Source organism: Cygnus olor, unplaced genomic scaffold (genome assembly GCF_009769625.2).
Source record: "Cygnus olor isolate bCygOlo1 unplaced genomic scaffold, bCygOlo1.pri.v2 scaffold_156_ctg1, whole genome shotgun sequence".
NCBI lineage: Eukaryota > Metazoa > Chordata > Aves > Anseriformes > Anatidae > Cygnus > Cygnus olor.
Window position 1 is genome coordinate 18,549 of NW_024429110.1, and position 20,753 is coordinate 39,301.

A 20,753-nucleotide genomic window follows, 5' to 3' on the forward strand; every position below is an offset into this window, starting at 1 on the left:
TTGTCACACTGGGGGGGGGTACAGGTTTTGGGGAGGGGTCCCAGAGTTTGGGGGGGGTGTCCTGGAGGGGGTCCTGATCTCCTGGGGTGGGGTCCTGGTGTCCTGGAGGGGGGCATCCTGGAGTCCTGGGGGGGGGTCCCGGTGTTGTGGGGGGGTCCAAGTGTCCTGGGGGGGGGACATGGATGCCCCCCCTGCCCCTTGCAGGGCGGCAGCCTCAGTAGTAGAGCTCACGATCCCACCAGCCTGGGGGGAAAAAGGGGGTGAGGGGAGGTCCTGGGACCCCAAGGGGTACAGGACCCCCGGGTGGGGCACAGGACCCCTGGGGGGGGGGAACTGACTCCCTGGGTGCCGCCGCACGCCCAGCTTGCGGATCTCGTCGTAGATGAGGATGAGGAGGCCGAAGGGCATGGGCACGAACCACCACTGGAACCTGCGGGGAGGGGGCGCTCAGGGTGTGCCTGTTTTTTTTTGGGGGGGGACACAACATACCGTGTGGGGGGGGCCCCCACCGGATGGGCATGAAGTTGAAGATGTTGGGCATCCCGGGGCAGTAGCAGAGGAAGCAGCCGATGGACACCTGGAAGACGATGGCGATCACCAGGATGTGGTTCCTGCCGGGACACGGAGGGGCGGTGGGTGTAAGACAGGGCCCCTATAGCCCCCATGGGTGCTGCCGGGCCCCTATAGCCCCCGTAGGCACCGGAAGAGGCCCTGCTGCAGTAGGGAGAGGCGCCGGGTCTTTCGGATGAGGACGTCGGCGATCTGGCACATCTCGATGCTGATGAAGAAGACGGTGTAGCATGTGTACTGCTGGTAGCGGCGCTGCTCGAAGGTCTGTGGGGAGACCGGATAGAGGCCATATAGGGCCATGTGGGGCTGTATGGAGGCGTATGGGGCTGTATAGGGATCATATAGGGGCTGTATGGGGCCATATGGGGGCTGTATAGAGCCATAAGGGGCTGTATAGGGGCTGTATGGGGGTTCTATGGGGCAGTATGGAGCCATATGGAGCTATACAGGGGCTGTACGGGGCCATATAGGGGCCATATGGGGTCCATGTGGGGGCATATAGGGCTATATGGGGCTGTATAGGGGTCATATGAGGACATGTGGGGCTGTATGGGGCCCTATAGGGGCCATGTGGGGGCCATGTGGGGGCATTTAGGGGCTATATGTGGTCATAGGGGGCTGTATAGGGGCCATATGAGGACATGTGGGGCTGTATGGGGGCTGTATAGGGCCATATGGGGGCCACACGCACCCACTGCTGCCCGTAGCTGTCCTGCAGCTCCTGCTCGTGCGTGTCCTCCCAGCGCGCGCGCAGTCCCAGGCAGAGCAGCGGCCACCAGCCCTCCTGCGCCATGGCCACGAAGTAGTCGGTGAAGCCGGCGAATGACTGGATGGCGCCTGCAGGGATGGCAGGCATGCTGTCTGTGTCCCCCCACACCACCCCCCTACCTCTGGGGGGGTCTGGGCCGCTCCCCTGCCAGCTCGGGGACGTCCCCCTCACCAATCTGGAAGTAGGAGTAGGCGGCCAGGGGCTCGTTCACCAGGCGGTCACGCCGGGGGTTGCGCGGCTTCAAGTGCATGATGTCGCTCTCGGCGCGCTCGTAGGCCAGGGACACCGAGGGGAACTGCAGGGACATTGGGGACATCGGTGGGCGGGTGTCAGGGACACCGGGTGGCAGGGACGCCGGGGACATGGGCACTCACGATGTCGGTGCAGAGCTCGATGAAGAGGATGGTGATGCAGCCCAGCGGCAGCGGCACGCTGGCTGTGATGTAGATGAGGTAGGGCGTCAGCTCGGGGATGTTCTTGGTCAGCGTGTAGGCGATGGACTTCTTCAGATTGTCAAAGATCAGGCGGCCTTTGGGGGGGGGGTGGCGGGGTCAGCTCAAAATCCGTCGTCCCCCCCCCGATTTTTGTGTCCCCCTCCCCGTGTCCCACCTTGCTCCACGCCGGTGACAATGGAGGCGAAGTTGTCATCCAGCAGGATCATGTCGGCCGCGTTCTTAGCGGCGTCAGAGCCGGCGATGCCCATGGCCACCCCGATGTCGGCGCGCTTCAGTGCTGGGGAGTCGTTCACCCCGTCCCCCGTCACCGCCACGATGGCGCCCTGGGGACATGGACTTGGGGACACCAGCCAGGGGCGGTGCTGGGATGCACCCAATGTCCTCCCAGTGCCCCCAAACCCACCCAACGTCCCCAGATCCCCCAAAGCCTTCGAGTTGTCCCCATGTCCTCAGTGTCCCCCTATTCCCTGGTGTTCCCCCATGTCCACAGTGCCCCCCCATGTCCCCACCAGCCGCTGGCAGCTCTCCACGATGACAAGCTTCTGCTGCGGTGATGTCCGGGCAAAGACCATCTCCGGGTGGGCGCGCAGGATCCCCTCGAGGACACCCGGGGCCATGCCAGCCAGCTCGGCCCCCGTCACCACTCGTGCCCGCGCCTGCCTGGGGATACCGGGCAGTGGGTCCCCCGGTCTGGGTGCCCCCCCGTCACCCCCCCAACCCTGGGGACGTCGGGTCCCACCTGGGGTCCACCTGCTCCAGGGGCACCCGCAGCCGCGCCGCCACGTCCTCGGGGGTCTCGCTGCCCTCCGAGATGATGCCCACGGCAGCAGCGATGGCCTTGGCCGTGATGGGGTGGTCACCGGTCACCATGATCACCTGGGGGGGACAAGGGGGACGCTGTCATGGTCCTGCTGTGCCCTCACATCCCTGTCCCCATGTCCCCCACGTCCCCTGTGTCCCCCCTCCCTTTTTCTCCTCACTCGTCCCCATCCCCATGTCCCTTCCGTGTCCCCCCATGTCCCCTCCATGTCCCTCCCCATCCCCTCCATGTCCCCCCATGTCCCCCCTGTGTCCTCCCCTGTCCTCATTTCCCTCCCCATCCCCTCCATTCCCTTCCCGTCCCCGCTGTCCCCGTGTCCCACCCTGATGCCAGCCGTGCGGCACTTGAGCACGGCACGGGGCACGGTGGCCCGCGGGGGGTCGATCATGGCCACCAGCCCAGCGAAGCAGAGGCCCACGGCCACCTCCGGCAGCGCCTCGGGGTCTGTCCCTGCTGCCACCGTCCCTGCGGGCAGCCAGCGCGCGCAGAACCCTGGGGACACGGCAGAGACATGGCAGAGACGGGGACATTGGAGCATGACCCAATTACCTCCCATGTCCCTATTTCCCCCTCCCAGTCCTATTATGTCCCCCATTACCTCCCTGTCCCCTTATGTCCCCATGTCTCCCTATGTCCTTACTCCCCCCCCGAGTCCCACTATGTCCCCCATGTCCCACTATGTCCCCCATAGTCCCACTATGTCCCCCATCCCCCAGTCCTATTATGTCCCCCATTCCCTCCATGTCCCACTATGTCCACATGTCCCCCCTTGTCCCCGTGTCCCCCCATGACCCTATTTCCTCTCTCAGTCCTATTACGTCCCCCATTCCCCCATGTCCCCCCATTCCTCCCCATGTCCCCAATTCCCCCCATACCCCACAATGTCCCCCATATCCCCACACCCCGCCATGCCCCCTATGTCCCCCACGTCCCCCCGGTGCCACTCACCCAGGACACGCTCCCCGCGGCCCCCCAGGTCGGCGTAGGCCCCCTCGAAGGCCTCCCGCCACTGGGCGTCGAGTGGCAGCTCCTGCCCCTTGATCATGACGGTGCTGCAGCGCTCCAGCACCCGCTCGGGGGCCCCCTTCAGCACCAGCAGCTGGCGGTCCCCCGCCGCGTGCACTGAGAGCTGCAAGGGTCCCCTCCTGGTCACCTCGACCCACGCCCTGACTGGCGCCCCAGGTTGTCCTCCCCGCTCCTTGGTGCCCCGGATCCCCACCTGGAACTTGTTGGTGGAGTTGAAGGGCAGCTCGGCCACCTTGGGGAAGCGTCCCCGTGCCTCCGACACCGTCCCTACCGTCACCTCAGCGAATTTCAGCAGCGCCGTCTCCGAGGCGTCGCCGATGACCTCGCGCTGCGGGAGCGGGGCTTGGTGGGGTCCTCTACGGGGTTCCCGGCCCATAGGACCCACTAAGCCCACCATGGCCCCACCATGGCCCCTCCATGGCCCCACCATGGCCCCACCTTAGCCACGGGGACGTTCTCCTGGCCAGACTTGAACTGGGCCCTGTTACAGAGGGTGACGACGCGGCTCAGCAGCGTCCACGTCTCCGATGACTGGTCGAAGCTCTGACCTGGTGGAGGGGACGTGGGTCACCGTGGGGTCCCCACAGAGGTCGACGGAGGGGAGGTGGGCGCCCGACTCACCCGACTGGTCCTCAGTGGTGTCGGCCGTGTGGATCTGGTTGTCGAACCAGAGGTGTGCCACCGTCATGCGGTTCTGGGTGAGGGTCCCGGTCTTGTCAGAGCAGATCACCGAGGTGGAGCCCAGCGTCTCCACTGCCTCCAGGTTCTTCACCACGCAGTTCTTCCGTGCCAGCCGCTTTGCCGTCAGTGAGAGGCAAACCTGGTGCAGGGGCACCCTGTCAGGGCTCTGGGGAACCCTGGAGGTGCTCGAGCCCCCGTGTGATCCTTGGGACCTTCTGGAGCTCCTGCGGTGGCCTTGGAGCCACAGGGACCTCCTGAAGGGCACTTGATACCCACAGACCCACATAAACCCCTTGGGCCCATATGGCACCCACATTTTGTGATGGACCCATGGGGACTTCCTGGGTCTCATGGGTTGTCCAAGGACCCATGGGGAGTCCCAGTCCCCTGTAGCACCCATGGGACCCACCCACAGCCCAGGCTGCACTATAGCCCTTCCCACAATGTCCCAAGCCATACTGTGACAGTGGCCAGCAGCCCCTCGGGGACATAGGCCACGACAATGGCCATGAAGAAGACCATGGCACGGAGGAAGGGGTATCCGATGACCATGGCCACCACGAAGAAGGTGGCGCCGAAGAAGATGGCGAGGCCGGCGATGATGTCAACGAAGTGCTCGATCTCGATGGCGATGGGCGTCTTCTCGTTCTCCACACCCGAGGCCAGGCTGGCAATGCGCCCAATGATGGTCCGGTCACCCGTGTTGATCACCAGCCCCGTGGCGGTCCCTGCAGGGGAAGCCAGGTGTCAGGATGGGGACCAGGTGGGACGTGAGGTGCCTGGGTGACATCTGGCCCACCTTCCAGGCACATGGTGGAGAAGAAGGCGATGTTGCGGGTCTCCAGGGGCGAGTCATGGGTGCACTCGGGTGACCGCGTCTGCGGCTCAGACTCCCCCGTCAGCGATGAGTTGTCCACCTGGGAAGGGGGGGGACACGGCTCAGCCCAGGGTACCCAGGCATCCTGGTGCCCATTTCCCCTCCAGCTGACCCATGTGCCCGGGCCCACCTTGCAGCCCTGGGCTGAGATGATGCGGATGTCTGCAGGCACTCGGTCCCCGCCTTTGATCTCCACCAGGTCCCCAACCACCAGCTCGTTGGCATTGATCTGCAGCTTGTCCCCTTCCCGGATCACTGTGGCTTGCTGCAGGTGACACAGGGACCCTGTGGGATGAGGGACAGGGTCCCATTGCATGCCTCAGGGTCCCAGGTCCTGGGTACACCCCCCTCACCTGGGGGACGAGGTTCTTGAAGCTGGCAATGATGTTGGTGCTCTTGAACTCCTGGTAGTAGCCAAAGCAGCCAGTGACAACGACAACAGCAATGAGGGCAATGGCGAGGTAAAGCTGGGGGGGTAAGGGAGAGAGGATCAGGCCACACGACAGCTCCCACAGTGGGATCCCCCTCCCAAAACCCATTCCATAGAGGTGGTGAGGACGCAGGTGTCCAGGTATCCCCACCAAGGGGGTGGGGGCATCTCCCTGGCCAAGATGGACCCAGGTATCCGTCTGCCCTCAATGTGCCCCAACTCCCCAAAGGGTCCCAGGTGTCCTCACACCTCTGGAGGGCCCCAGGCACCCATACTCTCCCCGACAAAGGGTCCCTGGTGTCCCCCACCTCCAGCACCACAAGGGACCCAGGCATCCAGGTACCCCCCAGAAGGTCCCAGGAACTTGGGGACTCCCTGGAGCCACCCACGTTCCCCTCTCCCAAAGACCCCTGGCTTCCAGGTGTCCCCCCACCAGCTGCCACCACCCCCCCCAGCTATCAGCCCGAGGCCTACGTTGTCGGCGCTGCCGCGATCGCCCTGCCCCTCCTGCACGCCGTAGGCGATGAGGCAAATGGCCGCTGCCACCCACATCAGGCACTGGAGCCCCCCAGCCAGCTGCCGCCCAAACTTGACGCACTCAGGGGTCCCCCGGGGGGGGCGCAGCTCGTTGGGGCCATCCCGCAGCAGCCGCTCAGCCGCCACCGCCCCCACCAGGCCCTGCGGGGGTCAGCATGGTTGTGAGGTCAACAGGGACCATGGGGGTTGTGGGGTTTAAGGGTTGTGGGGTTGGTGGGGTCAACGGGGTTGTTGTGGTCAACGGGGTTGATCAATGGGGTTGAAGGGTTGTGGGGTCAGCAGGGTCAATGAGGCTGATTGGGGTCAACATGACAGGTGGGTTAATGGGGTTGTTAGGGTCGGCACGGGTCATAGATCGGGGGCTGCCCACCTTGGTGATGCTGGTGCTGTACTTGGCCTCCAGGTCGGGCAGTTCAAGCTTGTGGTCATCCTGGGGGCACCAGCCTCAGCACTGACCTCTGGACTCCGCGTCCTCCGGTGTCCCCCAGTATTGCCCAGTGACTCTACCAGTGCCTTATGGACCTGCCCAGTCCCCTCTTGACCCTTGACCCAGTCCTCTCCATTGACCCCTCCCAGTCCCTCCCAGTGACCCAATAACCTTTGTTGACCTCTCAGTCCCACCAGTTGACCTCCCAGTGCCCTCCACTGACCCTCCCCAGTCCCTTACCATTGTCCCCCACTGGTACCCATTCCCTCCCAGTGCCCCATACCACATCCATCTCCTTCTTCATGTCCTCCAGCCGCTCCTGCTTGCGGCGGCCGCGGCCCTTTGGTGCTTTGGGGGGGGGCGGGCCCCGAGGCCCCAGCTCGTAGCTCTCCTGGGGGTCAGGAATTGGGGGTCAGAGGGTTGGCTGGGGTTGGGGGTGGTCCCTCCATCCCTACAGCATCCCACTGCCATCTCTCCCCTCATCTCTTGCCTCCTCCTCTCCCTCCAGGTGTCCTGCTGTCTGTCCCTCCATCCACCTGGCCCTCTGTCCATCCGTTCTTCCCTCTCATGGCCCATTTCCAGCCCACGGCCCATCTCCATCTCTAGCTCCATCTCCATCTCCATTTACCCCATGTCTCCTGCGCCTCCAGCCCTCACCTCCTTCCCCATGGCGGCTCCTGGTAGCTCCCAGCAGCTCCCAGTGGCTCCCAGTCTGCTCCCGACCTCCCCTTATAGCCCCGGGAACCGCCCCAAGGTGACCTCGCCCTGAGTCCCTCCTGCAGCGGGGGGGCATTGGGTGCCCGGTCCCCTTGGAGGGATGGTGGGGGCAGGGGCCACGATGCCTGGGTCCCCCCTGTGCTCGCTGAGGGGCTCCTCCCTGAATCCCCTGGGGGCAGAGGGATGTGGGGCTGCCTCACTGAGGAGCAGGGAGCCTGGGTCCCCTGGAAATTAGGGTTGGGGTCCCCTTGGTGTTGGGATTGGGGTGAGGGGCAGCAGGAAGCTGGGGTTTGTGGGGGACACTGGGGGACACCTGGGTCCCTTGGGGGGGGGGCAGCAGGGTGGGCTCCCAGACACCAGGGTCCCCCCCCGAGCCCAGATGCCCTCAGAGTGCCCTTGGTGCTCCTGCCCCCCCCCCCCCCCCCCCTTATCAGTTGCTTTCTTATCAGCCTGGGGAGGGACGGATGCTGGGTCCTACCTGTCGCTTGTTAATGGTTAATTACTGATAGCTTATCAGCCTCCTCCTGGTGCCTCTGGGAGGGGGGCAGTGGGGGACATTTAGGGGTCCTGGAGAGGTTTTTGGGGACCCAGGTGGTGTGGGTGTACCCCCCTGAAGTGCCCCTGGGGGAGTGGGCTCCCGTCATGCCCCTCTCTGCCCCCATGCTTCCCCCCAAGGGAACTGAGAGCATCTGGGCTCCCATGCTGCCCTGCTTGGCTCCCCAGGGAACCCCAGCAGCTGGGCTCCCAGCAGGCCTTGCAAGGCGAGGCTGGGGGGATGTTAATGGCAGGAGGCTGTGGGGGTCACGGAGACCCCTTTGGGCAGGGGGCCTATGGGGTGGCACTTAGGGTAGGGGCCTATGGGGTGGCACCAGGGGAGCCTGTGAGGTGGTTCCAGTGACACCCAGACCCCTGGGTCCCCTTGGGGCTGGGGGGTGGGGTCTGTGGGGTGGCCCCCAGGACCCCTTGGGCTGGGGGGGGTCTATGGGGTGGCCCCCAGAACCCTGGGACCCCTGGGGTTGGGGGGTCTGGGGGGTGGCCCCCAGACCTCTCCCTTCCCTTTAGAGCCACGTGTGTATGGGGAAGCCCCGACAGCAACCGAGCCCCCTGGAGAAGGGGGAAGGAAGTGGGCTCGGCTGCCTTTGAGCGGGGGAGGACGTTGGCACCCGGACGCTTGGGCCCCCCCAGTGCCCCAAAGGGGCGGGGAGTGGGGATGGGGCCAAATGCAGACACTGGGCACCCCAAATGCCTGGGTCCCCCAAACTCCTGGGTCTCCCCCACCCTGCAGCAGCTTTGGTCTCCCCAGCCATGCGGTTCTTCATCTGCCTCTTCTTCCTCATCCCGGGTAGGAACTGAGGGGGGCATGGGGGCATTTGGCGGGGAAGTGGGGCCCCGAAAATGGAGGCGGGTCCTGGGGGAGATGGACAGGGGGGTTCCACACTGCTCCGGGGGATCCTGGTGGACAGGGTCCCCACCTGGCAGTGCCGCAGGCGGGGTGCCAGCTCCGGGGTCCCTGCTGCCCTTGGCAGGTGCTGCCCCAGCCGTCTGCCCGAAGCCGGTGACGGGCCCGGAGGAGGTGGTGGCTGGGCTGGGCTCCTGCGTCCTCATCCCCTGCCGCTACAACTTGTGCCAGGCGGGACCTGGCACCCGCCTGCCCGCCCTGCGCTGGCTGCAGAAGCCTGTCTATGACCATGGCCGCCGCGACTACCTTGGGGGGCTGCTGGTGAGCACCGGCACTGGTGCCACCAGCTCCAGGGCCAGGATTGGGGTCGCGGTGTCGCCCCATGCTCCCACTGCCGACACCGCCTCTGGGGAGGGGGACTGCAGCCTGGTCCTGTCCCATGTCCGAGCGGAAGATGCCGGTGAATACGGACTGCGGCTGGAGGCCAACGGCACCCGCCCCAACCGTGACCTGCGCTGGTTCCACAAAGTTGTCCTCAACGTCACTGGTAGGGACCGGCTGCCCGCTCTGCCCCCCGCTCTGCCCCCATTGTTACAACCAACCCTACACTGGTGCCTCTTGCAGATGCTCCCCCTGCTCCCCGCCTCTGGCCAGACCCGCAACACCTCACCGAAGGGCGCATAACCACCCTGGGGTGCTGGGTGCCCCCTGCCTGCCCTGAGGACACTGTCGCCCTTGCCTGGGATGGGCCAGCCTCCAGAGTGGCAGGGGCAAAAGTGCAACCCTGGACCCCTCCAGACCTCACTATGTTCCCCCCGGCCACTGGCATCAGCTTGGACTTCAACCCCACCTGGTACCATGACAAGTCCAACCTCAGCTGCCTCCTGCGGGGGGCTGATGGGAAGACTGTGGCCCAGACAACCCGCCAGCTCCAGGTCCACTGTGAGACTTGGGGGGGGGGGGGGGGGGGGGGGGTGCGTATGTGCATCCCTAGGGGGTCCTGGGGTGGCTACGGGGGGGGTGGGGGGTGGGGGGGGTGTCGGTGGTGATATGTGTTTCTATGTGCTCTTTGTGGGCCAAGAGAGGTCCCTGGGATGAATGTTCTGGGGATCAACAGGGGGCTGAGGGGATCCCTCAAAGGTCCCGTGGGGACCCTCCAGGGTGTTCTGGAGGGATTCTGGAGGTTTCTGGGGGTGTCTGTAGGGTTCTGGGGGTGCACATAGGGCTTGTACTGCTCCATACTGGTCCGTACTGGTCCCACCAGATGCTCCGCGGGATGTACGGGTGGAGGTGATGCCGACATCCCCAGTCCACGAGGGCTGGCAGGTGACGCTGAGCTGCCACGACTCTGCCAACCCCCCATCCTTCGCCTATTCCTGGAGCCTGAATGGCCTGATGCTGCCCTCCAGAATGGACAAGGTCCTCCTGCCGTCAGTCCAGGTCCGCGATGGCGGTGCCTACCACTGCCATGCCACCAACATTGTGGGAACGATTGAGTCCCATCCCACCATCCTCGAGGTCTACTGTGAGTAGGACAAGGTGGTGGCATGGGAGGGGGTGTTGGTGATTGTATGGGGGGGGGGACAACAGCTGTCAATGACCCCTAGACCCACCCCTTCACCAACCTGTCAATCATCCATAGCCCCACCCCTTGAGGAAGCTCTGTCATCTCTAGCCCCATCCTTTGGGGTCCCGCTGCCCATCATTGCTGGCTTCACCCCTTCCAAGACACCTGCCCATCTCACCTCCCCTTGTCCCAGGAGCCACCTGCCAATTCCCCTTCGCTCCTCCCCTTTCTGTCCATGTGGGCGTGGCTATCCTACCACTGCCCCCAACCAATATGGCTGTCCCTAGATGCCCCGCGGGATGTGCGGGTGGAGGTAACGTCCCCTGTCCATGAGGGCTGGGAAGTGACGCTGAAATGCCGCGACTCTGCCAACCCCCCGTCCCGCACCTATGCCTGGAGCCTGGAGGGCCAGATCCTGCCTCACAGCTCAGCCCAGCTCCGTCTGTGGCCAGTCCGGGAAGTGGACGGTGGCTCCTACCGCTGTCAGGCCACCAATGTCATAGGGACGGCTGATTCCCCCCCAACTCTCCTTGAGGTCTACTGTGAGTGAGGCAAGATGGTGATACAGGTGGGGGGTGGCCTAGATGGCCACGGGGCAGTCAGGGTGGTGGTAGGGGTGGCCTAGATGGCCATAGGGTGGCCAAGAGGTGGGCAGGGTGGAAGTAGGGGTGGCCTAGACGGCCATGGAGCAGTCAGGGTGGAAGTAGGGGTGGTCTAGATGGCTGTGGAGCAGTCATGGTGGTGGTAGGGGTGGCCTAGATGGCCACAAGGTAGTCAAGGTGGTAGTAGGTGTGGTCTAGATGGCCCCGGGACATCCTAGGTGGTAGTAGGGGTGGTGTAGATTGCCATGGAGCAGTCAGGGTGGTAGTAGGGGTGGCCTAGATGGCCACAAGGTAGTCAGGGTGGTGGAAGGGGTGGCCTAGATGGCCATGAGGTAGTTGGGGTGATAGTAGGGGTGGCCTAGACGGCCATGGGGAGGCTGAGGTGATGGTAGGGGTGGCTTAGATGCCCCTGGGGTTCCCTGCCTTAATCCCACTGCCCCACACCAGACCGGCCCAGGAATGCCACCCTGACGGTGCTGACCCCCCTGCCGGTGCTGGCGGGGACCCGTGTATCTCTGCACTGTGAGCTCGGCCTGGCCCACCCACCTCCGTCCACCATCCAATGGCTGCGCAACGACCGCCATGAGGCCAACACCATCGGCCCCACCTTCAGCTTCACCGCCGAGCCCACCCGCGCCAGCACCTACCGCTGCGTTGGCCAAAACGTCGCTGGCTCCACCCAATCCCCGCCCCTTGCTGTCATCGTCTGGTGTGAGTGGTGGTTTCGAGACACCCCCCAGTCAACACCGGGCTCCCTGTGGGGCTTTGTGCCCTCGTGTTTTGTGCCTCCCCGTTGCTGTTCTGCCCCCCAGTGGTGGTTTCAAGCCCCTAAAATGAGCGTTTGGGGTTCTTCAACACCACGTGAAGGTTTCAAGCCCTGTCATGGCAGTTTTGAGACACCCCCCCCCCACACACACACACCCCGCAGCCCTAAATGATGGTTTCATTGCCCCTCTCCCCCCCTTGCCATTTTGTGAGTGCTCAAGGGACAGTTGTGATCTCCCAGTCACTGTTTCAACCCCCCCCCCCCCCCAAAAATGTTGGTTTTTCTCCCTACAGATCCTCCCCAGGCTGCTTGGGTGCGGCAGAGCCCCAGGGGAGAGCTGGTGGCTGGGAGAGGCCCAGTTCGGCTGCGCTGTGAGGCTGGGGTGGCCGAGCCCCCCTTCTACAACATCAGCTGGTTCAAGGGGGGGCAGCGGCTGCCAGCCTCTGGCCCCAACCTGCTGCTGCCCGGTCCTGAGCCTGCCGATACTGGCACCTACATCTGTGAGGTCCGAAATGTCGCAGGGGCTGCCCGCAGCGCCCCCACCACCCTCAACATTCTCTGTGAGTTACAACCCCCCTCCCCACCAGGGTCTGGGTGACGGACCCCCAAAGATCCCCCAAAGGGACCCAGGCAACCCCAGGGTCTGGGTGAGGGACCCTGACACCTCCAAAGTGACCCAGGGGACCCCAGGGTGTGGGTGAGGGACCCCAACACCCCCCTGGGACCCAATGGGACCCCAATGACCCCAGTGGGACCCTGGTGGCCGTGCCCCCCACCGGGGAGCTGGGTCCCCAGGCACTGATGCTGGGTGCAGTTGGGCCACGGTCGGTGGAGCTTGTGCCGGAGCCAGGAGAGGACGTGTATGAGATGACCAGCGTGGCCCTGCACTGCCGCGTGTCCGCCCAGCCCCTGCCCGATGCCTTTGAGTGGTTTCGTGATGGTCGAACCCTGGGCCGGGCCTCCAAGGACCTGTGGGTGCTGCGTGCCGTGGGCATCCAAGCATCTGGGCGCTACCGCTGCCGCGCCACCAACTCCATCGCCTCTGCCGACTCCCCTGATGTCACCATCACAGTCTACTGTAAGGGATACAGACACCCTTGGGATGCCTTTGGGACACCCTCCTGGCCTGGGTGGCAGGGAAGGATGCGGGTGTCTTCATCTTCCCGTTGCCTCTCCCTTGTAGACACCAGGGCCACCATCCTGCGAAAGACCTTCCTGGGCCTCGGTGTGGGGCTGAGCAGCCTCCTGCTGCTGGGCGCCCTTGGGTGCTTCCTCCGCCGCCGGTGAGACTGAGCACCCAGGTGTCCAATCGTCACTGCTGCTCCCTGGCTACCCGGGTGCTCCTGGAGCCCCCAGGTGCCACCGTGTCAACCCCAGGGGACCCAGCTACCCAAGTGTCCCTGCAGGTGGCAGCGGCAGATGGCAGCTGATGAGGAGCCAGTTGTGGAGCCGTCGGGGACCTTCTTCCTCCGCAACAAAAAGGTACCAGACCCCTTCCCGGCCATGGCCACCTGGGTCACTCTTGGGCCCTTGGGTCCCCAAGGGCCCACACCCACAGCTGGGTCCCTCCTGCAGCCTCGTCCACCCGCGTCCCCACAGCCACCCCACACTGCTGATGACACCATCAGTTACTCATCACTGGTGTCCCCTCCTGGCTCTGGACCTGTCCCCAGGTAATGTTTCCCCCTCCGGTCTTGCCCTTTCTGGACAGGACACGGGCATCATGGCATCCCTGATTCCACCACACCCCCCCCCCCCCCCCCCCCGCCCCATTGTTCACTCTTTCCCCACGCAGGGTGCAAGGGGACACTGTGGTCTACAGCATCCTCAAGAGGAATGATGGTGCTGCAAAGGTACCCTTATGTCCCCACCATGTCACCCTGTGTTCCTCCATGCACCCAGTGTCCTTCATACCCCCGGTAACCTCCATGTCACACCCTGTGCCCCATCACATCCACCATCTATCCCCACAGGCCACCGAAGGACCCGACTATGAGAACGTCCCCTCTGGTCCCAGGGGCAGAGCTGGGGACAGGGATGGGGACGGGGACGGGACACTGCTCTATGCAGCTCTGGCGCTGTCCCCCCCAGTGACACCCCAGGAACATGCTGGGGGCATGGGAGACGCTGTTGAATATGCAGCCCTGCGGCACTGAGCCCTCAGGGACATGGGGACACCAGGACAAAGGAAGGTGGCCACCAGGGTGATGTGGGGACATCAGGAAATATCCACTGGGACATAGGCAAAGTGGGGATATGGGGACACAGGACAACGGCCACCACAGAGGACATGGGAACAGGGGACGTGGGGACTCGGGCAAATGACCACCACAGAGATGTGGTCACAAGGGGAGTCACAGCCAGATGGTGACATTGAGGGCAGGGGGACATGGGGGACTCCAGAGCTGTGGCCACTGCAGGGGCATGGCCTCGACCATCATGACATGTCACCACGGGGGGGGGGGGGGGGGGGGGGGGGAGGGACACACATGCAAAACCAATGCGAGGACCATGGCCACCACTACTGTTGGGCACTTGCCAGGACAGTCTTGCTGGGGACATGCTGGGGACATATCACAGCCACTGAGGGAGCTGCCACCACCAATAAATTCCTCCTCTGGGTTAATTGAGTGTCCCCTCTCCAGCCATGGTGGCTGGTCCCGTGGTCACGCTGCGGGGGGGGGGGGGAGGGCAGCTGGAGAAGGAGAGGAGTGGCAACCCAGGTCCCTTGGGTGCTGGAGGGCAGGGATGGGGGTATTTATTCTTGTCCGTCCCTCCCCGCTGCTGTCCGTCCATCTGTCTGCTGCCACGGTAGGGTTCATTCTCCTCCTCCTTTTCAACAGCCCCCCCCTTGCCCTGTCTCCCAACCTGGGCTCCCCAACCCGGAGTCCTGTTCCCCCCCCCCCTCCCCCTGACCTTCTGGCACCCCCCCAGATTACCCTGGAAGCCCCCAGCTACCCTCCTAAGACCTCCACCCCCAACTCAGGGACCTGCTGCCCTGAACCCTGATAGACCCCGACTGCCATTGGCCACCCCGAGGGAGCCTGAGCAGATCGTGGCCCCCATCGGCTGCCCCATCTCGAGGCCCACCGGATCCCGGCTGCCATGTCCGCCCCCCCCTTTGCCATCAACCACCGCCTGTGCCTGGTGGTCTACGCCAGCGCCTTCACCCTGGGGCTGCCCCTCAACCTGGTGGCCCTGGTGGCCCTGGGGGTGGCAGCGCGGCACCGGCATCTGCTGCCTGCTGATGTCCTCCTCCTCAACCTGACCGTGGCCGACCTGGCACTGGTGGCCTCCCTGCCTGTCCGCATGGCTGAGGCTGCCTGGGAGGCCACCTGGAAGTTGCCACCGGCCCTCTGCCCGCTCTTTGTCTTCCTCTTCTTCACCAGCATCTACCTCACCACCCTCTCCCTCACTGCCCTCAGTGTCGACCGCTACCTCAGCGCTGCCTTCCCTGTCCAGTACCGCCAGCGCCGGCGTGTGGCCCACGCTGCCGTGGCTGCTGCTGGCTCCTGGGCAGCTGCCTTGGGCCACTGCAGCGTGGTCTACGTGGCTCAGCCTGGCCCAGCGGGCAATGGCACGGCCTGCTACACCCGCTTCGCTGGCCCGCAGCTGGCCACCTTGCTGGCCCTCCGCCTGGAGATCTTCCTGGTGCTCTTCTGCCTGCCCCTGGCCATCACCGCCTTCTGCTACAGCCGTCTGGTCTGCATTGTGGCTGCCCTCCCCACCGCTGCCCTGGGCAGGAAGCGGCGGGTGGTGGCCCTGGCAGCTGCCACCACAGCAGCCTTCGTCCTCTGCTTTGCCCCCTTCAACGTCTCTCACGTGGTGGGGTACCTGCGGCGGGAGAACCCGCCCTGGAGGGCCTACGCCGTGCTGCTCACCACCCTCAATGCCTGCCTCGACCCCCTCATCTTCTGCTTCTCCTCTGCTGCCCTGCGACGGGGCCTCCGGCAAGTCTGGGATGCGATGGGGCTCGGTTGGCTCCGGGCCAGGTGCCGGGCACCCTCTGAGAGAAGTGGGGATATGGCTGGGGGGTCTGGAGGCGAGGCGTTGGGCTTGTTGGCGTGTCTGGGGGTCGGTGGCACTGAGCTGGAGGCATCTCAGCAGGCTTCAGGCCTAAGAGAGCCCCAAGGCAGGGCTTTGGAGGCTTGGGGCAGCCATGGGGGTCCCCAGACATCTGGGGATGGTCTTGGGGGAGACAAGGAGCAAAGCCAGGCTGGAGCTTCTGGGGTGGCTGCGGATCCTTGGGCTGGGCTCTGTGACCTGGGTTGAGTCAGCCCCTTCCACCCTTCCCCCTTCCCTTGCCTTCACCCCCTCCCCCCCCCCAGGGTTCAGGGCTGTGGGGGGTTGTGTGTGTGGTGGAAGGGGCACGGATGCCTGAGTCCTCTCCTGGTTCCAGGAGAGCCAAGTGGGTGAAGGTACGGGATGGGGTGGGAACCTGGGCGCCTGCATCCTCTCCAGGCTCCAGGAGAGCCAAGTGGGTGAAAGGAGGCTGGGGGGGGTGGGGAGTGTGTGGAACCATGGTTTCCTCCGTGCTTCCTCCACTCCCAGGAAGCTTCCGGGGGCTCTCCACGTGCCCTGGGGCTGGGATGGGCAGGTGCCCCCTCCCCGTTATCAGGGCAGCGCCTGGGGACTTCCCCGCTGCTGTCCCAGATGGCCAGGCAGGACCCTAACCCTAACCCTAACCCTAACCCTAACCCTAACCCTAACCCTAACCCTAACCCTAACCCTAACCCAACCCAACCCTAACAGCCCTCCCCGTCCCCCCAACCGTGGGGGTCTCTGGCTGCAAGGCATGATCCCAGGCGTCTGGGCCGGCCCCTAACTCAGGCGAGCTGTGGCAATGGGAAGGGGAGGGAAGGCGGGGGGGGGGGTGTCTCTCTCTCCCCTGTGGCTAAATAAACATCCCTCATCCAGTGGTTAAAAATAGCTCAGTGGCTATTCCCAGGCCCTTCCCCACCCTCTCTCTCCTCCCCTTCCCACAGTATGTTTTCCCTCCCTCCCGTACCCACCCTCCCTCCGGTCTGCCAGTTTGGTGATGAGGCCACCAGTGGGCCCTGGGATGCTGTGGAATGAGGCGGGGGGAGATGGGAAAGGCACCAGGGGGGCGACTGGGGGCACCCAGTGGAAATGGAGCCCTCCCCTCCCCCCCAGCTTCTCCCTCACCCCCCCCTTCTGCTGGTTCCTCTGCGGACGTGTGCCCATGAACGTGGCTTCTGTCTGTGGTCAGGAAACTTCAAACTTCCTCAACGTCGTTCAAAGCCACTTCCCTCCCCCCCCCCCCCAAACCCCGGGGGACACAGACGTCCTGGGAACCCATCGGTCTGGGATTTCCCCCTCTGCTCCCCAGACATACACACACCCCAGGCAGACACAGGCATCCCAGGGACCCCAGCATCCAGGTGCCCCCCAGGACGTGTCCTCCATCCCAGAGGCTCCCAGAAGAGGCAAGCACCCATCAGGGGGACCCCCCCCCCCCCCCCTTCCACCCCAGACCGTGGCCCCTCCCCTGGGAGTGCCCTTGGCTGTAACAGGAGGCACCCAGACACCTGGGTCCCATTGGTGCCAGGAGCTGAGGTGAGCACAAGATGGGGTCCGGACAGCGGGCGCAGGGTGTGTGTGTGTGTGTGTGTGTGTGTGTTTGAAGGGGGGAGGGGATGGATGATGGACAGGGACTGAGGGACTGGGACACAGCTGGATGGGGGGATGTTTTGGGTCCTCTTCCCCCAGGCTAGGGAAGGATGCCTGGGAGGTCATGGGGGGAGACAGACACCTGGTTTCCCCACAGTTGGGGGGGGGGGGAGGTACTGGAAGGAACTGGAAGAAACTGGGGGGGTGGGGGGACTGGAACACAGTTGCCATAGGAAGTCAACCTGGTGTAGGGGAGGGGGCAGGAGTGGGGCTGGAGGGTGCTTGGGATGCTCAGGTCCAGCCCTCCTCACCTCTAAAGTGTGTGTGGGAGACACGGGTCTCCCCCTCCCCCCCCCCCCGACATCTGGGTCCCAAGGGGGTGGTGGGAGTGGGTGGGTGGGTGGGAGAGATCAGACTCTTTGGTCGTCCTTATCCCACTCCATCCCTGATAAGTGACTCAGGGGCTTGGCAGAGGGGACCGAGGCACATGTCCAGCTGCTACCTCCCCACTCCCCCCACCACCCTCCCCATCACCACCACCCCATGCCGAGCAGGAAATTAGTTAAACAAATCAGGGTGGCACCAGACACCCTGGTGTCTGGGTCACCTCTGGGAGTGGGAGGAAGTGGTGGAGCCAGGAGAGCTGCTTAGACACCTGGATCCCCTCAGGGTGCACCAGTAGGGGCAGCGCAAGACCCTCCCCCCCCCCCCCCCCCAGATGCCTCTGTCCTCTCCAAGTCCCCTCTGGGTCCATTGGTTGGAGTAGGACAAGCCACCCAGCTGTCTGCATCTCCCCCCAAATATGAGTCACAGCATGTAGCACTGTGTACCCTTTCCACCCACCCTGTCCTCCCCACATCCCCTTTACAGGCCTATGTCTCTCTGCAGCGCTGTCCTGCCACCATGTTGATCCTCATTGCCTATGTGTTGACCTTCATTGTGGGCTTGCCAGCCAACATCTTCACCTTTGTTACCCTCCTGGGCAAGGCACGCCGCCGTGTCAACCCTGCTGACATCCTCCTGCTCAACCTGACCATCGCTGACCTCCTCCTCCTCCTCTTCCTCCCTTTCAAGATGGCAGAAGCAGCTGCTGACATGACCTGGCCCTTACCGATTGTCCTCTGCCCTGTGGCCAACTTCTGCTTCTACTCCAGCATCTATCTCAGCAGTCTCTTCTTGGCAGCACTCAGTGTTGAGCGCTATCTTGGTGTTGTCTTCCCCCTCCAGTTCAAGAACAGGCGGAGGCTGGGGCGGACAATGGCTGCCAGCGCCATCCTCTGGCTTTTGGCCTGTTCTCATTGCTCCATTGTCTTTGTGGCACAGTATCATGGTGATGGTAGTAGACAGTCCACGGTCTTGAAGCCTGGTAGCTTTGTGGACAACGGGTCTCGGGGCTTTAGACCAGATGGCTCCATGGTCAATGGGTTCAAGCCTGGTGGCTATGGGATGTCCAACCCTGATGGCTTCAACCCCAACAGCTTTAATCCCAGTGGCCCTAGAATCTCCAGCTCTGATGGCCCCATCTCTACTGGCTTCAGCCCAAGTAGCTCTGGAATCTCCAGCCCTGACGGCTTCAACCCCAAGGTCTTCAAGATCTACAACCCCAATGGCTTCATGGTCAATGGTTCCAAGACTTCCAATGGTGACATCTCCATCCCCAATGGCTCCAGGATCTCCAGTCCAAGTGGCCCCGAGCCCTATAACTCCAAAGTCTTCACCAACAATGTCACAACCGTCCCTGGCGTCTCCACCATTGCTGATGTCTCCTGGACCTCCAACATCCACAGCACGGCTGTTCCCAACCATCTTGCTGCTTCTAGCAGCCACAGTGATACCAACAGCAACAGTACCTACAAGTGCTATGATGATTTCTCAAAGGAGCAGCTGAGCTTTGTCCTCCCACTGCGGCTGGAGCTATTTCTTGTTCTCTTCCTCCTACCGTTTGCTGTTACCATTTTCTGCTACATCAACTTTGTGCGGGCTCTCCTTGCCCGGCCTAATATTCCGCTGGAGAAGAAGCAACGGGCTGTGGGTTTGGCTGTGGCCACCATGGTCAATTTTGGGGTTTGCTTTGCACCCTACAACATCTCGCATGTGGTAGGCTTTGTGCTGCATGAGAGCCCAGCATGGAGGTCCTATATTTTGTTCCTCACCAGTCTCAATGCTGCTCTTGACCCTTTCATCTTCTACTTCTCCTCCACGGCCATACAGAGGGCTGTGGCTGGGGTGGTGGTGGCTGTGCGGGACAAGCTACGAGCCATGGTGGTCTGTTGTTATGGGGAGTGACCAATGAGCACACCCTGCCCAGGATGTGGCTTGCTGACACAATGCTTTAGGGGGGTGGGGTGGGGGACACAACACGGGCATGCACGGACAAAGGGCCTCACAATAGGGGCTATGGATTTGATTGGGTAAGGGCAAGTGTGTGTGTGTGGGGGGTCTGGATTTGGGGGTGGGGTGGGGTTGCACTTTGAAGGGCTTTGGAAAATGGTGATATTTCCAATGTCCATGGGGTTGTAGTCAGCTTGGACCAGTGGATCTGAGTCATGGCATCAATCAATGTCAGGTCATAGTGATATCTCCAATGTCTTTGGGGCCACGCTGATGAGTTTGAAGTTGATGGTTTCTACAGGTCTGTGATCTCCACGGGACCGAGGCCTCTTTGGTGCCATGAGGCCAAGGCCTCTGTGGGTCGGAGGGCTACAAGGATCCATGTGGACATCTTGATCTCTGACCTCTGTGGATTGCGGGCCTCTGTCCCTTGTGGCCCACACCATCCCCACCACCCCACTCTCTGCGCACCGAGCAAGGAATCTGGAACTGCTGGACTGGCTGCAGAGCCACACGCCGGGCCCCACGGAGGTGGTTCTGGTGGCCACCAGCCCACTGCTGTAGGAGCAGATGGCAACGGCACTTCCTGTGGGTTCTGCACTGTCTGCACCCCGCCCCCCCCGCCCCCTTGCTGAGTACTTGGAGGGGTCAGGATGCAGGACAGAACAACAATAGCTTACCTGCAGGGAGAATAAATGTGGAGAAATAACTGAAATCTGAGGCTTTGGCTCCATCACAGACCTTCTCCCCCCCACCCCCCCAAATAAAAAAAATAAAAAAACCCTTAAGTTCCTCCCTCCCAGATCCAGAGCGTCCAACCCCCCAGAATGTCTCTGTCCCCCTCTAGAAGCCCCCTACTGTGTCTCCCTCCCCCCCCCCCCCAAAACCCCTGTGACACCCCCCCCCCCCCAGCAGCCCTATTTGTTCTCCATTCATGAGGGTCTTGGGGAGCTCTGGGTGGTCCTGAGGGACTGTGCAAGAACATTCAGGAGTCTGGGGTACATTTGTGTCCGGATGGGTTCTGAGGGGGTTGTAGGGGCAGTGTGTGTTTTATGGGGGGCACTGGGAGGATTTGGGGGGTATTGGGCAGCTCTGGGGGGGGGGGGGGGGATGGGGTGACACTCAACACACTAACAGAAAGGCAATAG

General features: G+C 63.4%; 4 protein-coding genes across 7 annotated transcripts; 3 read left to right on the plus strand and 1 right to left on the minus strand.

Annotated features, from left to right (window-relative positions):
• Positions 1–134: 134 nt before the first annotated feature.
• ATP4A (ATPase H+/K+ transporting subunit alpha) lies at positions 135–8,493 on the minus strand. 4 transcript variants are annotated; one of them, XM_040543656.1, is made up of 22 exons: positions 7,788–8,493; positions 6,876–6,983; positions 6,536–6,595; positions 6,103–6,306; positions 5,552–5,665; positions 5,121–5,463; positions 4,781–5,049; positions 4,262–4,460; positions 4,079–4,188; positions 3,834–3,968; positions 3,563–3,743; positions 2,937–3,106; positions 2,534–2,670; positions 2,304–2,454; positions 1,949–2,117; positions 1,714–1,868; positions 1,511–1,634; positions 1,262–1,407; positions 701–834; positions 510–611; positions 339–430; positions 135–243 (listed from the first exon to the last, which is right to left on the minus strand). In XM_040543656.1, the coding sequence occupies exons 2-22, from the start codon at positions 6,894–6,896 to the stop codon at positions 215–217; spliced, it is 3,045 nt and encodes a 1,014-aa protein (XP_040399590.1). In that variant the 5' UTR covers positions 6,897–6,983; positions 7,788–8,493; the 3' UTR covers positions 135–214. The 4 variants fall into 4 exon arrangements, with proteins under 4 accessions (XP_040399590.1, XP_040399589.1, XP_040399587.1 ...); XM_040543655.1 differs by having other exon boundaries at positions 3,563–3,968; XM_040543654.1 differs by having other exon boundaries at positions 152–243; positions 339–611; positions 3,563–3,968.
• On the plus strand, positions 8,457–14,265 carry CD22 (CD22 molecule). The gene is made up of 13 exons (XM_040543657.1): positions 8,457–8,651; positions 8,836–9,255; positions 9,333–9,650; positions 9,973–10,233; positions 10,563–10,817; positions 11,325–11,588; positions 11,937–12,203; positions 12,458–12,721; positions 12,827–12,926; positions 13,050–13,125; positions 13,219–13,316; positions 13,439–13,496; positions 13,617–14,265. The coding sequence occupies exons 1-13, from the start codon at positions 8,552–8,554 to the stop codon at positions 13,797–13,799; spliced, it is 2,664 nt and encodes an 887-aa protein (XP_040399591.1). The 5' UTR covers positions 8,457–8,551; the 3' UTR covers positions 13,800–14,265.
• Positions 14,266–14,345: 80 nt separating this feature from the next.
• LOC121063279 (free fatty acid receptor 3-like) lies at positions 14,346–16,343 on the plus strand. Its single transcript, XM_040543659.1, has one exon. It carries the CDS (start codon positions 14,749–14,751, stop codon positions 15,913–15,915), a length of 1,167 nt encoding a protein of 388 aa, XP_040399593.1. The 5' UTR covers positions 14,346–14,748; the 3' UTR covers positions 15,916–16,343.
• A 1,361-nt stretch (positions 16,344–17,704) lies between these two features.
• LOC121063280 (free fatty acid receptor 3-like) lies at positions 17,705–20,380 on the plus strand. Its single transcript, XM_040543660.1, has one exon. The coding sequence runs from the start codon at positions 18,178–18,180 to the stop codon at positions 19,558–19,560; it is 1,383 nt and encodes a 460-aa protein (XP_040399594.1). The 5' UTR covers positions 17,705–18,177; the 3' UTR covers positions 19,561–20,380.
• Positions 20,381–20,753: the final 373 nt, after the last annotated feature.